Source organism: Chinchilla lanigera, unplaced genomic scaffold (assembly GCF_000276665.1).
Source record: "Chinchilla lanigera isolate Chin_1 unplaced genomic scaffold, ChiLan1.0 scaffold00025, whole genome shotgun sequence".
NCBI lineage: Eukaryota > Metazoa > Chordata > Mammalia > Rodentia > Chinchillidae > Chinchilla > Chinchilla lanigera.
Window position 1 is genome coordinate 3,769,592 of NW_004955426.1, and position 14,595 is coordinate 3,784,186.

The 14,595-nt window shown below is 48.3% G+C and overlaps 1 protein-coding gene across 2 annotated transcripts in view; it reads left to right on the top strand.

Moving 5' to 3' along the window:
- Positions 1 to 14,595, top strand: part of Trio (trio Rho guanine nucleotide exchange factor) — a 199,644-nt gene that overhangs the window by 122,319 nt on the left and 62,730 nt on the right. For both annotated transcript variants that reach the window (XM_005386123.1, XM_013514974.1), the window contains exon 33: positions 3,023 to 3,266. In XM_005386123.1, the coding sequence (XP_005386180.1) occupies positions 3,023 to 3,266 (244 nt within the window). The remainder of the gene's footprint in view (positions 1 to 3,022; positions 3,267 to 14,595) is intronic.

Sequence of the window (14,595 nt, forward strand, 5' to 3'; positions counted from 1 at the left end):
TATATAGTCAGAACAAGCTTGATTTTTATTTCTTTTCCTCTGTCAAGTACACAGATGTTTCCAATCATTTTTGGTTGCTCTGTAAGGGCTAAAAAATCAATGCCAGAAGTAAAGTCGAACTTCATTCCCCCTCTCAGGCAGCCCCTCTCTCCCTTTCCCACACTTCCCCCACCCACAAAGCTTGCTTGGCTCGAGCAGCCTGAAAAGTAAGACCCCAGAGAACAAAGGCAGCAAAGCCCCGGGTGAGGTGGTGTCCTTCCCAGGGGCGCACTGGGGCTGCTGGAGGAGAGTCAGGGAAGGGCCCTGGCCCCGGGGCTCTGGGGAGCTGAGGCCAAGCTCCCAGGCCTGGGAAGGGAAGGGCAGGTCTCACTGGGGTTCATTGCCCCTGTTGGGGTTCACTGTTCTTGTTTCCCTAGAACGGGCCTTGCTTCTCTTTGTTACAGGAATTAACTACTCCTTAATGTGAGGTTGTGCGAGGAACATTCTTTTCCAGACTGGGCCTCTACCATAACCTTTTCACATTAGCATCTTTGTGCAGAGACATGTATAAAAACTAGGGTGGTTTTCCCACAGAGAAGTTTGCAAGATTTAGAAGGGAAATAAACATTTGTGAACATTTTCTTTGTGGCCTAGCAAAGATGGTTCATTTTGTCGCTATTAGTCTTTATGGTGGAAGAGTTTTGTTTTGTTTTGCTCTTTGTGGTTGTCTAGCAGACATGTGTTTCTCATTAGAAATCTCCGAACTTTCTCCCAAGAAGCAGGCTGTTAGAGCAGGGCAGTTGACGTTGCAGAGCATGACAGAAGGCAGTAGACGGTCCTCAGCTGGGCAGTGGCCCGGGACACAGCTCAGCCGTGAGCCGCTGGAGGAGGCACAGATTCCCAGGTCCCTGGATGTGCACTGTGTCCAGAGTCCTGTGGGGACAGGAGGCTGGGCTGCTCCTCCCCAGCCCCTCACCACAAGGACTGTGGCCCCAGCACTACTGCAGCCTTCAGGCGACATGAACGAGGGGATGGGACTTTGCGCAGGTGGAACATGGGCACGCTACAGCCTGAAGTTACAGAGAAAAAGCTGTGTTCCACTTCTGTTTTTCAAAGGCATCGCCTCCTCATTAGAGCAAGTGTGTTACCACTTTCAGCAAGGATCTGAGTGCTTCAGGTACAAATAGGTACTGAGTGCAAGGCAGGTGCTGAGGGGACCGTGCTCTTTGGCATGCTCCAGCAAGTAGTGCGCCTGCCGTTGCATGCTGGGTGCTCTGCGTGGTCCACAGCGGCCCTGTCTGCCCTCACGTCCAGGCACTGCAGTTCACAGGAAAGTGACGTAGACCTCCTCTCTGGTGGTGACGGCAGACACCACTTGTTCCAGAATTGCAGTGTCCATTGCTACCAAACAGTGCTGGGCATGGCAGGTGTGGGAGAGGCTTCGCAGACGGCTCTGGCAGGGAGGGTACAGACCAGCCGGCCACCTGGCTGCTCTCTGAGTACAGGGATGCCATGGGGAGGCATACGGGCCCAAACTCAGAAATAGCAGAAGCGCACTGCTGGCTGTGAGCACATGAACCTGCTAAGGTGGGTGGAGCCTTGAACCCTGTGCCTAGTGCCCAGGAACTTGTGCCTGAGGCTTTTGAGTAGGAGGTTTTTGAGTAGGAGGGACATCAGTGTTCAAATGACTAAGACAGGAAACATGGAACCAATCATGGAGGCCACTTACAAGGTCACTGGAACGCCGAGTGAAGCAGTTGGTGTGTGTACGAGGGAAGAAAGTCATCAGCAGGTCACCAGTTGACAGCACTTGAAGGCAGAGGGAGAGTGAAATTGGTTGAACCTAGGCGACTCACCATTGACAGTGTTGCCTGAGGCTCCCCCAGAAGAGAAGCAGATGGGAATGGAGCGTACTGAGTCATGTCCCAGCCGCACTGCGTGTGAGGGAGAGGGCAGAGTTACCCAGCAGGAATCGCAAGCAGGGGCTGCTGCTGTGCATCCTGGGGAATAACAGTGTGAGGTGTGGTGGAAAGGGACAGTGTGGAAAGAGACAGAACCCGGGGCCGCCCGGGGTCAGGGAGCCAGTCACAAGATTCCTGTGCAGGAGAAATGCTGGTGAGTTCATGAGTTATTCTCCCAGGAGAAGACACACAGGGCACAGGCCATAAGAGGCCACACCTGGTCCACAGCAGGGATCGTGGAGGCGTTCCTTCATGGAGCTCGTGGAGGGCCGAGTAGTGTCATTTGGCAGAAAATGGAGTGAGCACAGTGAGAGGAAAGAAGGGAAGGGCACTTCAGGTGGAAGGCCTGGCAGAAGAAAGTCAGAAAGTGGGCCTGGGTCAGGAGCAGCACACCAGGCCAGTCACCGTCAGAACTGGAGGTGGGTTTTACCGTGCTTCCCAGTCTCTTCATGCCTTAGACACTGTCCCCTCCCAGAGAAAGGGCTGTGTGCTTGTTTTCTTGACTCGCAGCAAGCTGAGAAAACCTGTGTCCAGGCTCCTTAGGGAATCGTTGTGAAGTATAGAATGGGGAGGGAGCCCTCAAAGGGTCTTGAGGAGGGATGTTCCCGGGTGTCCAGCCTGTCATCTCTTCAGTCTCCTGCTCTGGGGGCTGATCCTTGGATCCATCCTGACCCTGAGATGCCTAGGGAGTCAGATACTCCAGTGTAGGAAAGGCCCAGTCACCATCTCGGACAGAATTCAGAGGGGAATGTTACCTCATTTTATCATCGTATTTCATAATAATCTAAGTAGTCTTAAACAGTTTTTATTAGCTTGCCATACGTTAAAGATGAGTGCTTTTTGAGGCAGAAGGTACAGCGTCTCAGGTACAAAGATACAGAAGCCCATGGCAAAGCACACACATTCTGACAGTGAACCTTACCACCCAAGGTTGGAACCAGAAAAAGTACATAACTGTCTGCATGGTTCCTAAGGGCACCAAAGGGTTGTGCAGCCTCTGCTTTCTCCCCAGGTGGTCGGCCCACAGAGAAGCCTGTCGCTTGTGCTTGCTGACCTGTCCCTCTTCCTCCGTTTCTCTCCAGCTCTCTGGTGGCTGTGAGCTGACTGTGGTGATCCACGACTTCACAGCATGCAACAGCAATGAGCTGACCATCCGGCGCGGCCAGACAGTGGAGGTTTTGGAGCGGCCACATGACAAGCCCGACTGGTGCCTGGTGCGCACCACCGACCGGTCCCCTGCAGCAGAAGGCCTGGTCCCCTGTGGCTCTCTGTGTATCGCCCACTCCAGAAGCAGCATGGAGATGGAGGGCATCTTCAACCACAAAGGTAGGGTGAGGGGAAAGAATGGTGGACCCTGCTCTCTGGTATTCTCTGGATCAGTTCCCCGCCAGTACATTTTCACTGGCTCCTTGCGCTTTTCTGGTCTGTCAAGAGCGGAGTGGGAATGAGGATTTCATCTGATATTTAGAAACCATAAGTGACCTCCCTTCCTGAGGTGGCAGAGTAAGATGTGATGTGACATCAGCTTGGAAGAGAAGAAGGGGCTACTCTGGGGGGAGCCAGTGTCATTCATCCTGGGAGAAGAAGGAGCGGGTGTGGCCCTCTTCCAGGTGTACAGAAAACACATGGGGGCAGTGCTTGGCAGGGAAGGTGGGAGCATGCCCCACTCTCCTGAATCAAGTTCTGAATCAGATAGGTTTTTGCAATCAGATTGGTTCTTTCTTTTGTTAGCATTAAGTTCTGGGACATTAAATATGTAGGCCTGAGAGTTAACCACCCCATTTCTATAGCTTTTGAAAGAACGGTCTCAGGGTGTCCCAGCCCCCACGGCTGCCCTCATGGAAAGGGCCTGGAGTGGGGCCCTGAGAGGTGAGGCACAGTGGGCAGCGCTTGGTACAGGGCTCTGCAGCTGCCAGGGGAGGCACTTTAGGAAGAAGTGCTTTTAAACTGGAGCAACAGAGCGTGTGGGGAAGGCAGTACTTGGCGTTCTGAGGTGACTCCTTTAGATAGTTGGAGCAGGACGGTGACAGGTCCCCACAGAGTTTGTGACTCCTTGTCCAGAAGGCCTCACCATGGCAACCATAAAACAGATGTGGCTGCTGAGCCCTTGAGCGTGCTTCACCTGGACTGAGGTGTGCTGCAGGTACAAAGTGCACTGGAGTTTTGTGTGAGAAGTATTGCATCCTTATTCTACAGTCATTACATGTTGAAAAGGCTTTATTTTATAGAGTGAGCTGAATATATCATTCTCTGTTTCCTGGGCTGAGGGAACAGCTCACAGAGCGCTTACCTAGCATGTGCAAGGCCCTGGGTTCTAGCCCTAGCACCATGGAAAAAAAATACTTTTACTTTTTAATATGACCACTAGAAAATTTGAGTGTACGCATACAGCCTATATTACAATTTGTATCGCATAGTGCTGGCTTAATCTTCCATCTTACTGAAATGCTACTTGAGCCTTTAAGCCCTTTGAAGAAACACTGATCTGTCAGTTCTGCAAAGGTGCAGCGTGGGCCGTACTCGTGTACGTGAGCTGCTCTACGTCACATCTTTTCTTGCGGTACCTGCAAGCGGACCGTCCTTCCAGATGTGGAGCCTGCTGTTTGTTTTCCCTCCCCGAGAGAGCATCTCTGCACCCTACCATGTTCAGCTTCTTCTGTTAATTTTAGAACATTCCAGTGGCTGCCATCACTTGCCCTCGATGCCCTCCTTACGTTCCTGGTGACACAGTCTGGGGCTGGCTGTCCCCCAGCTGTGGGTTTAGTCATCCCCTGAGCTAAATGCAGCCACACAGGATGCAGCTACTGATTAGCTCACCTCATTAATTATAGGTCCTGCCATGCTCCGGATCCCTGGGAGCCTAAATATGAACTTACTGTCACCTCAATGAGAAACAGGAAGGACAGGACTTATTTCTCCTGGGATCTGTTGAGAAAGGCAGAGAATTCTCAGATTTGGGCCAAGAGCTAAGGTGTCCAGTTTCATTTCTAGCGGAGCTGTCTGTGTGTTGAGTGCAGCACTGGACTTCCCACGACACGGGCTGGAGTTCAGGTGAAGATCCGTGCTGTGCTGGGCTCTCTTTAGCCTACTGCCAAAGCACCTGACTCTGTGCAGTGTATTTTAAGCCCTTGAGTTTGAGAAAAAAGTAAAGTACAACTTCTTTCCTCCTCATTCTGGCCTCCTGAGGAGGTTGATAAACTTGGCTTGCTACAAATAACCCTTGTTCTAAAAGACTTCCTTTTGTCTGAGCTTCCCGTGGTGTGTTCTTACTTCCTGGTGTTTACGATTGCAGGCTAGCTAAGGGGAAGGAGCTGTGTACTTACCACAGCTGACTTTGTCCTGAACGGTTCTGTTGGAGGTTGGGTTTGTGTGTGCCGTTTTGTTTCCATCTCTAGCTTCTGTGATGTTCTAGCACCTGAAAAATCACTCTTAGTCCTTCACAGCCGTACTCTGTCCCTCACAAACCTCATCCTTACCAGAAGAGGGTTTCTCCAGGGAGCAGGCCTGTTATGAACAGCTGTCGGTCTGAAACTTCCTTCCAGACACCCTTGTAGACAGCCAGCCTTGGGGTTTGACAGTCCTCTGGTCCCGCTTTGATTGCCATCCTCCTAGCGTCTTAGTCACAAGTTCAGCAGACACTGAGCACACTAAAATAGAGTAAGAATGCAGCAGGCCCTTGTGCTGGACCAGTCTTATTTGTGTCTGTGGTTTTTGCCGTCTGCCGTGACCTCAGAATCCAGGGCTGGGCCTGGGCTTGGAGCTTTGTGTCTAAACCCTAGAAGTGCCTGAAGGGCAGCTCTCACCCGGAGCCATCAGTCTCCTCACAGCCCCTCAGGGAGAAGCTTCTACTTACTGTGGAAATAGGTGTGAGCTAATCCCCTCTAATCTCCAGTAAATCCAAGTGACTTTTCCCTCCCACGGTCTCAACTCATCAGACTTTTTTCTGTTTACTTCTTCTTGGTCACAGAAAGTAAACGGGAATATCAGACGTGTTTATATTTCCAGGGAGGCCAATTCTAAACAACCCCTGTGTCGAATGCCGCCCCATCTATGTTCTTGTTCTTTTCTGTGCTCATAACCTAGCTGGACTACACGATGGCCTTGCAGCGTTCAACTGCTTGACAGCTACAGTGCCCAGGCAGTGGTGGCCGGAAATGGAAGGGGGCTGTGCCACAGAGCCGTCTGTGTCACCAGCTTTCCACAGGGTACATTTCTGCAGGCTAGAGCGTGGGTCTTTTGACCCTGTTAGCTTTTCTGCCTCTCAGATGAAAATCTGTCACCAGTCATGGGAGGAGGTCCTTCCCTCTATCCCCTGACTCTTGTGTCCAGAAAACTACGTGGGTCCCCACACTGCCCATTGGTGTCCTGCCTGCGGCTTTGGGGAGAAGTTGAGTTTGCAGGGTCACCTTACACTTGCACAGCTGTGTCTCGCCAAGATGCGGCTTTAAGAGAAGAGGTTTGGGCCAGGCATGGCCTGAGACGAGAGAATCACAAATCCAAGCCCCACCCGGGCAAGTTAATGACTTACCAAGACCCTGTCTCAAAAAAAATTGTTCTGAAAAAGGGCTGGGGATGAGGCTCGGCAGACAGGCCCTTGGGTTTAGTTCCCAGAAACGGGCGTGGGATGGTCAGGGTGCTTCCTGGCTGGCATTTTCGAGAGGAGAGCAGAGTGTGTGGGTGTGCTCTTCACCAGGAGCCTGAGTCCTGACCGCATCCCTGTGCGGGGAGTCTTTGCAACCCTGGGCATGCATGGGCACCAGGGGCCTTGCCAGTCCTCACATCCTAAGTGTGTAGTTCTTCGAAGGGCTTTCTCAGTAAAGCCTGATTGAGAACTTCCACCTTTTCTTGTACTGTCCCATAGTGATGTAACGGGGTTGTTTTTGCTACTGCTTTTTATGTGTAGAAGAAAACACCCACTTAGAAAGGTCAGCCTTCCCCTCACTAAGAGTTGTTTATATTTACAAAGTTCAGAACTTGCATTTGATTTTGAAGGAGGTAAGAGAGTACTTATTTGTAGTGAGTGAGAAGAGCAAAAACATGAGACAGAACCTCTTGCTTGCTGGTGACCTGAGCCTTGGAACCTAGGTACTGTCCCTCAGCGCCCTGCGATTTACTGTGAAGCATGCACCAAAAACAGGCCTCTGTGGTCCTCGCCTCACCATGGCCTCCACAGAGAAGTGGGCACTTCTGAGTCAGCTCTCACAGGGGCGCAGGCAGCGGTGGTCAGTGGAGAGGAGACACAGGGATTTTCATTCTTGGTGCAACAGTGTATTATTATTACTAATAACACGAGGCATTTTCTTTACTTCACATTAAAAGCAGAGAGATTTTTCACTTGAAGTCCTCTGAAATGTAGATTTCTCTCTGGGCGCTGTCATGGGCCACCTTCTTACCTGTCCCCAGGCTCTTTCCCCAGGTTCTCTGGTTCACCCTCTAGCCACCTGAATATCTGATTGTTCTGCTTACTGCCTCACCAACTCTGTCAAATCTGAAATATCCAGACTGCTTTCTGCCGTCGCCCCATTTGCCCATGAGATACGTGGCCAGTAAACCTGTGGTTCTCTTCACTACCTGCTGCAGTTTCTAAACTGTGATAAACCACGTGTAACATAAGATTTTCCGTATTGAACATCTTCAAGGGCACAGTTGAGGAGCATTCAGTACGGCCCCAGTCTTGTGCTGCTAGCACTGCCATCCACCCACAGGACCATTTTATCTTCAGACCTGAACCCCTGTACCCAGCAGACAGCACTCCCCATTGTCCCCTCCCCCTTCTCCTGGCAGCTCTGCGTGTCGGTGGGATCATGCGGTGCTTGTCCTTTCGCCACTGGCTCATTTCATTTGGCATAATGTCCTCGGTGTCTATCCCTGTTCTCGCCTGTGTCAGAATTTCCCTTAGGCTGCATAGTATTCCATTGTATGTACATACCACATTCTGTTTATCCATGCATCAGCTGGCAGACACTTGGGGTGCTTCCACCTTCCGGTTGTTATGCATCACTATGAACGTGGGTGTACAGATGGCTCCTTGAGTCCCTGCTAGAGTGAGGATGATTGTTTAATCATATGGAGCTGTGGTCTGAACCTGTCCTTCCAAAATCAGTGTGTCAGAATCCAGTCTCCAACGTGTTGATAGCAAGAGGCAGGGGATTTGAAAACTGGTTAGGTCATGAGGGCATTGCCCTTGTGGGCAAAATTAGTTCCCTTATGAGAGGACCCTCGGGAGCCCTTTGTGCTCCTGATATATGAGGACAGGGGAGGTGTCATCATTGTGGAGCAGGCCCTCACTAGACACTGAGTCTGCTGATTCTGTTATTTGTAAATTACTCAGTATTTTATGACAGCAAAAGGGAAGGACAGAGGCATGTAGCAGTCTTACCTTCAGCTTTATCTCAGTAATAAGTTTTAAACGTAGTCTCTTTTCTCCATCTCCAGCATTAGCTCTTGCTGCCCAGTGTCCCAGCCACGCTTGCACGCATTGCACCTAAAACACAGATCCCATCACGCACCTCTTGCTGAAATTTCTTCAGGCCAGGATGGAGGTGTCCAGCAATAACCCTGACTGCTTTAGAGTCAGGGTTATTGATTCTGAAATGGTCCATCCACACTGAGCCGTGGATGCCAGGCCTGGGTCCCCTTTTGGGTTGGTGCCACGCACCTGACTTCTCCAGCTTCTGTATCCTGGGAATAGCCTCTCAAACAAGGACGTCACATGTGGCAGCTACACCCACCCCTCTAACCCAACCTGGCAGAGACAGAGGTGCTTCTGTATGTCTAAAAGTTTCAGTGATGAAACCTGGAGCTCCTAATCTGAGACCTGTAGCCTTTCTTTAAGTATACTTGAGATGATCTGGTTTATATTTGTTCACCTCAGATATCTTTCCCAGATCATGAAATGACCAGCCTCAAAGGTGAATTGGAAGCCCCTGTTGAAGACTGAAACTGCTTATGACTTTTAAATGACCTAATAATTTTACAGAAATGCAAGGCATAATGAAAAAAGCTTTAGTGACATGCAAAGTTCAGTTGAGTGTACTGTGATTCTGTTCTATTTAGACATTTGCTTCATGCCGAATTGCCACTGTTAAAGGAGAACACACCCCAGGCAGCCACTGCATAGGCATTTCAGGCCCATATCTGCCTACATATTCTTAAAAATACATACAATGGCACATCTATCTGTTGTTTTTAAATTAGTTTGGAAAAGAGCAGTTCTATTCTGTTTGAACAGCTGCTGATGTAAATCCCTGTGGGAAGAAAAACTGAGGAACATGGAGTTGTACCGAGAATTAAAAACAAAGGCATTGTCCATCTCTGAGCCCTGTGCCTCCAAGACTGAGTGATCCGTCCCAGGCTGTGATTAAGGAGCATTTTCTGTGTAGGATATAATTATGGAGCCACACAGTGGGCCATTATCCTGTTGAAATCTTCGTGTTTGAGGTATTTTCACATTCCAACTTTACATTAAAGTATTTATTAAACAGGAAAAAAACATAAGCAGGTATTGACACTGTTCATATTAGCTCATCACAAAATTATATACATGGCAAAGCCATAAACAGTAGGTGAGAACCCATCTTCCCACACTCGCTCTCGGGACCGTGGCACAGCGCTGGGAAGCCGTGAGCGAGTGAGGAGCTCGCCGGGGACCCGGAAGCTGCCCTGCTCAGGTGCCCGACGTGGGCCTGATCCTGCCTCGTACACTCTGCCTCATTCTCACATTTTGAAGGTTAGCCTGTGCTGTTGTTAGACAAACTAGGGATTCCTCTTTAAATTTATTCTAATTGGTATTTGCAGAAGCTGTGAAATATTACAAAAATATGGTATGTTTGGTGAGGTGAGGTTGCTGGGTCCAGTATGTCATTTTTCCTCAGGTCCTTTGAAGTGAATAAATCTCCCTGGGGAGAGAAATGGTTGTGTTTCCCTCAGCGTAGGTTTGTGCCTGCTTTCTGATGAAGATCAGCAGACCATGGTTCTGAGGGCTGCAGATAGATCTGCAGCCAAGCATTGTCCGGAAGCAGACACCAGCAAGCTACAGCGTGGCATGGCTTTTGTGTCTTCCTTTCTCTGTTCAGGGAAATGTGAGATGAGTTTTAGGGTTAATGTCCTAGAGCTCACTTTCCCATAAACAGAATTTCAATAAATTGGCTCTAGAGCCAGGAGCTGAGCTGAAAGTGCAAGAAGGAAGAGCACCTTAAGTGACTCCAGCTATTCCGGAAGCAGTGGGCCTTGCAAGCTGTGGCCCTCAGCAAATCCGAGGGCCGCTCAGGAACCTCGTCCCAGGAGGAGTTCATGATCAAGAATCTTACAGACAGACCTCACCCACATTCGGAAGAGAAAAACCAACTGTTAAGATTTTTTTCTGCATAGCTCAAAAATAAAACATGAAAAGGTTTAAACTTAGAAGTCCCGTGCTCCTAATGCCATTTACCAGTATAGATCAACCATTTTTTCCCATTTCTAGTTTATTCCAGTGTTTTACTAAGCCAGTAAAAACAAATGAATATATATTTATTTCTCTTGTCTCATCCTGCCCTTTTTTGGGAGTGAGGGGGTGTCCTGGTTTTTATCACTTGACTCCATATCAATACACAGAGACCTGTCTGCATCTTTTTTGTGAATGTGTAGTACTCCGTGTCTGCATGGAGCCCAGTTTCTTATCCAGTGCACCACACAGGGACACGGGTTGTTCCCAGCTGGTTAACCATCCTAAACGGTGCTGTCGTGGGTAACTCTGCCCATGTGTCATGTGGCTCATGTGCAGGCATATCTAGAAGATGGAATTCTAGAATTGAAGGGTTAAAAAGAAAATCAACTTGGAGAAATATCACCTACTCATAAGTTTACTGCACCCCTAAAAATCACAGTAAATCATGCTGTGTGCTACTATTTGCTTTAATATACATTTCTTATTTTGAAAAGAGTCATGATATTCCAGTTGTACTAAATCCCTTGAACTAACTCTGTCCACTTAGGGGAAAAATTGTCCCCTTCTAATGCATCACCCTTTAAAATCGTTTACATAAATTAAATCATGAGTTTCTGACTCATCTGTGAGGTACGATTTTCAAGGGCATGTTCCTGTAGAACAGGGACATTCAACAAAATTTGTATTCATAACACCTCTCCAGCTGTTAAGACAGCTTAACAGTTGCATTTTTATTATAAATGTAGTCAAAGATGTGCAAATTAGGAATTCTCTTCCAAAAGAAAGTGGCAGTAGTTTACAGAGAAAAAGTAACATCCCTTCTCTGTGTGCGTATATAAATAGCCTTTGTGGTGCAGTTGTGCCTTCTTCCAAGTTGCTTGTGAATCCAGACCGCATGGTCCCCAGTGAGAAGCCTGCCATGCGCCCTGCGGCCCTGCAGTCTCTGTGTCATCTGGATCCTTGTGTGAATGGAGCCCAGCTTCTCAAGTGGTGCAGCACTAAACCTTTCGAGGGACCCCACTTCCTCTCACTGCCATTTCACGATGAATTTTTGAGAAGTACAATCTAAAACCCCTCCTCCTCTAATGAACTTTCTTCTTTACCAGCACTGTCGAAGGAGCCATCTGGAAGGGGTGGAAGAGGGCGGGCAGGCGAGCAGGCATGGCTGACCCCCGAGCTGTCTCTTGCTGTCTTGCTGGTGAGCTGGGCACACGCAGGCTGCACTGTCCGAGTCCTCCAGGTCCTTCCAGGTCACCACCTGGAGAGTCACACAGTGCTGATCCCCAGTGGTCAGCGTTTCCAAAACTTCAGCCAAGCATAGGACAGGGGTGCGGATGTTTATTACTGAAAGGCCTTTCAGACGTTTGAGGGGACAGGAAACAGGCTTGTTTTCCTTGCCTGCAGAGCAAGGCAGCTCTGCAACTCTTTATTATTTCCACTTGTCAAGAAAGGTAGCGTATATTTGCTCACGTCCTTTCCCACCCCCACTCTTTTTCATGAGTCTGTAGAATTTTAAATATTCCAAAAGGAAAGAATGTGAAAGTTTTCTTAGGTAGTTTCTGAGTGGCTGAAAACTAATCAGACCAGGGGCTGGGGATGTAGCTTAGCAGCACAGTGCCTGCCTGGCAAGCACAAGGTCATGAGTTCGATTCCCGGTACCAGAAAAAAAATATATATATATATATGAAAAACTAATCAGACCATTTCAGTCCTGGCTTTGGAGCAAATCGTTATCAGATGGGAGGGGAGGGTCGTGGAAGCTCAGCCTCACCAAGCTGCCGCAGCAGAGTCCATGGCCCGAGGGCTCAGACACACAGAAAGGTTGGTTATTGTCTCTGGCATCTTCGTGTCCAGATTTTCTCTTAGGAAGAAACCCCTCAGGTTGTACCCATTCTGAGAGCCTTGTTCTAATCACCTCTTTAATGACTTTATGTCAAAATTCAGTTACATGTTGAGGCGCTGGAGTTTCCAGTTTCAGTGTGGGGATTTGGGGAGGACCTCCCCCTTCAGCCTGTCAGAAGGGCCTGTTGCAGCCCCAGAAAGTCAGCAGTGACAGCAGAGGGGATGGGCAGGGACTGGCCTGGCGCCAAGCCCTGTGCCGCTTCTCTGTACACCTCCAGGTTGCCCCCATGGGGAGGGCAGGACTGTAATCCTCGTGATTTTTATGGTAAGAAAAATGGTGACAGAAAAAGTAACTTAATCCAGTTTAGTAAAGTGATATAAAATGAGATTCTGCAAGTAGCTCACGTCCGTAGCACTGTGCATACTGCCCCGTGGAGCAGTTGAAAGAAACTGGTACAGGAGGCAGCTGAAGCTTCTAGAGACAAACTCTGCTCCCAAGGCCCCAGCAGTGGTAGAAGCGCTTATTCCAGAAGCTTGTGTCCGACGCCCCGTTTGTAGCTCCGTGTGTTCTGGAGAAGCTGTGCCCCCTCCACAAAAAGAACCTGTTTTCAGCGCTCTGATTTGGATAATGATGCGATAACGCCAGATGCCTCCCACTGCCTGAAAATCGGCCTTCTTTCTTCCCCTTGTGCCGCTCCTCTCTCCTCCTCAACCAAGTAGTCACAGAACTTCACGCGCGAAGCCTTACGGTGAGCACGTGAATGGAAGAAAGCATCATGAGGAAAAACCAAGTTTTCTATCAGCCTGCAACCCTTTGCAGAAATGAAAGGTTTTTCTCCACAGCCCTCCTCTGCCCTTTTTCCCAAAGTGAAAACCCAGTGCTTGTTTTCCCCAACTCCCCCTTGAAAGAGCCAGAGAACTAAACTTCCTGTCAGGTCCTCATCCTGCCCGTGGCCGTGTGACTTACATCGCTCACTGACTGAAGTTTGACAGAATTGAGGCTGTCAAAGGTGAGCCACGCTGCTCTGATTTTTTTTTAAACACTGCAGTGTTTGTCAGTTTTGTTTCAGAGAACGCAGTTCGTGAGGTTATTCTCTCATATTGCAGTGCTGAAAATAGTGCACAATGCTGATGCAAACAGAGAATGTCATAGTGAGTTAAAGTGAAACGGAAAAAAAGGAGTATTTGAATGTTCTGTAAAAGAAAGAGAAACTCACATCGTTTTTGAAAAGATGGTAAATAAAGCAGTGAAAAAGAGCCTATCGCTTTTGGCACCAAAATGAAGTGTTTGAATGCCTCGATAAAGGTGCTTTTGTGGGTTGACAACTGCGCGAAAGCAGCAGGAACTCTTGCGCTGAATGGAGCCCTAAGAAGCAGGGGTGTCGTCATCTGTCCCCCCAGAGCAGGAGGTATTATCTGTGGAATAAGGAAACCGGAGAGCACTTCCTGGGAACAGGAGTATCTTTGTGCGTGGAACCTGAGAGACTCCATCTCAGGCCCCAGCTGTGCTTGAGGCCAGCACTGTAGGCAGATTGTGCAGAGCGGAAATGTACAGGGGAGAAGACAGGGCCGGGAGGTGGGGCGAGAACGGTGCAGAAGGCTCCTTTAATAAAGCAGTGCGGTGTGGCAGGGGCTCAGGGCCACCCTGCAGCACTGCGTGAGGCTTTTGTTTTCGATGGGGTTTGAGGACTGACTTGAAAAAAGTTGATAACGTCTTCAAGTCTCAAAGTACTGCTAATGTTTTGGAGCAAACTGTAAATTATAACCCTAAAATGTCATGCATGCTCTGCTCTCAGAATTTAGCTCCTGCTATTTTATGCATCTCTTCTTGTGCTTTTGATCCTACATTAACTGGCTAATTAAAAATATATATTTCTTCTGCATGATAATAGCAATAGAAAGCTTCAGATCCTTTGGCTTACCTTCATTTTAGCTTTCTTTAAGAATATTTCTAGTCTTCTAGTTTTAAAAGCACCATTTGTAAATGACCCATTTTACTCCTTTTGTTTTGAGATCTCTTAGGCAAAAGTGATCTACATTTAGTGACTGACAATGGATACTGAAGACGTAGTTTTAAGTATTTAAGGAATAATTACCATAATAGAAGCCTTTTTTAAAAAAAGTGAATGGAGGGGCATTATCTTTGACAGTAACAGTAATAGTTTCTTTTTGACCAATCTAAGTAAAAATGCCATTATTTTCATGAGAATAAGTCTGTTGATTGTAATTTTGCTTCACAAATATGTAAAAAAAAAAAACCTGACTTTGTGTTCCTTCAGTCTGGTTCTTTTTAAATGATTTGTAGGTCCCTTTGGTTATGGATCCTTAATTTGTTTATGTATTTCCTTTTCCACAAAACCTCCTTTGACTTTGCCTACTTCTTTT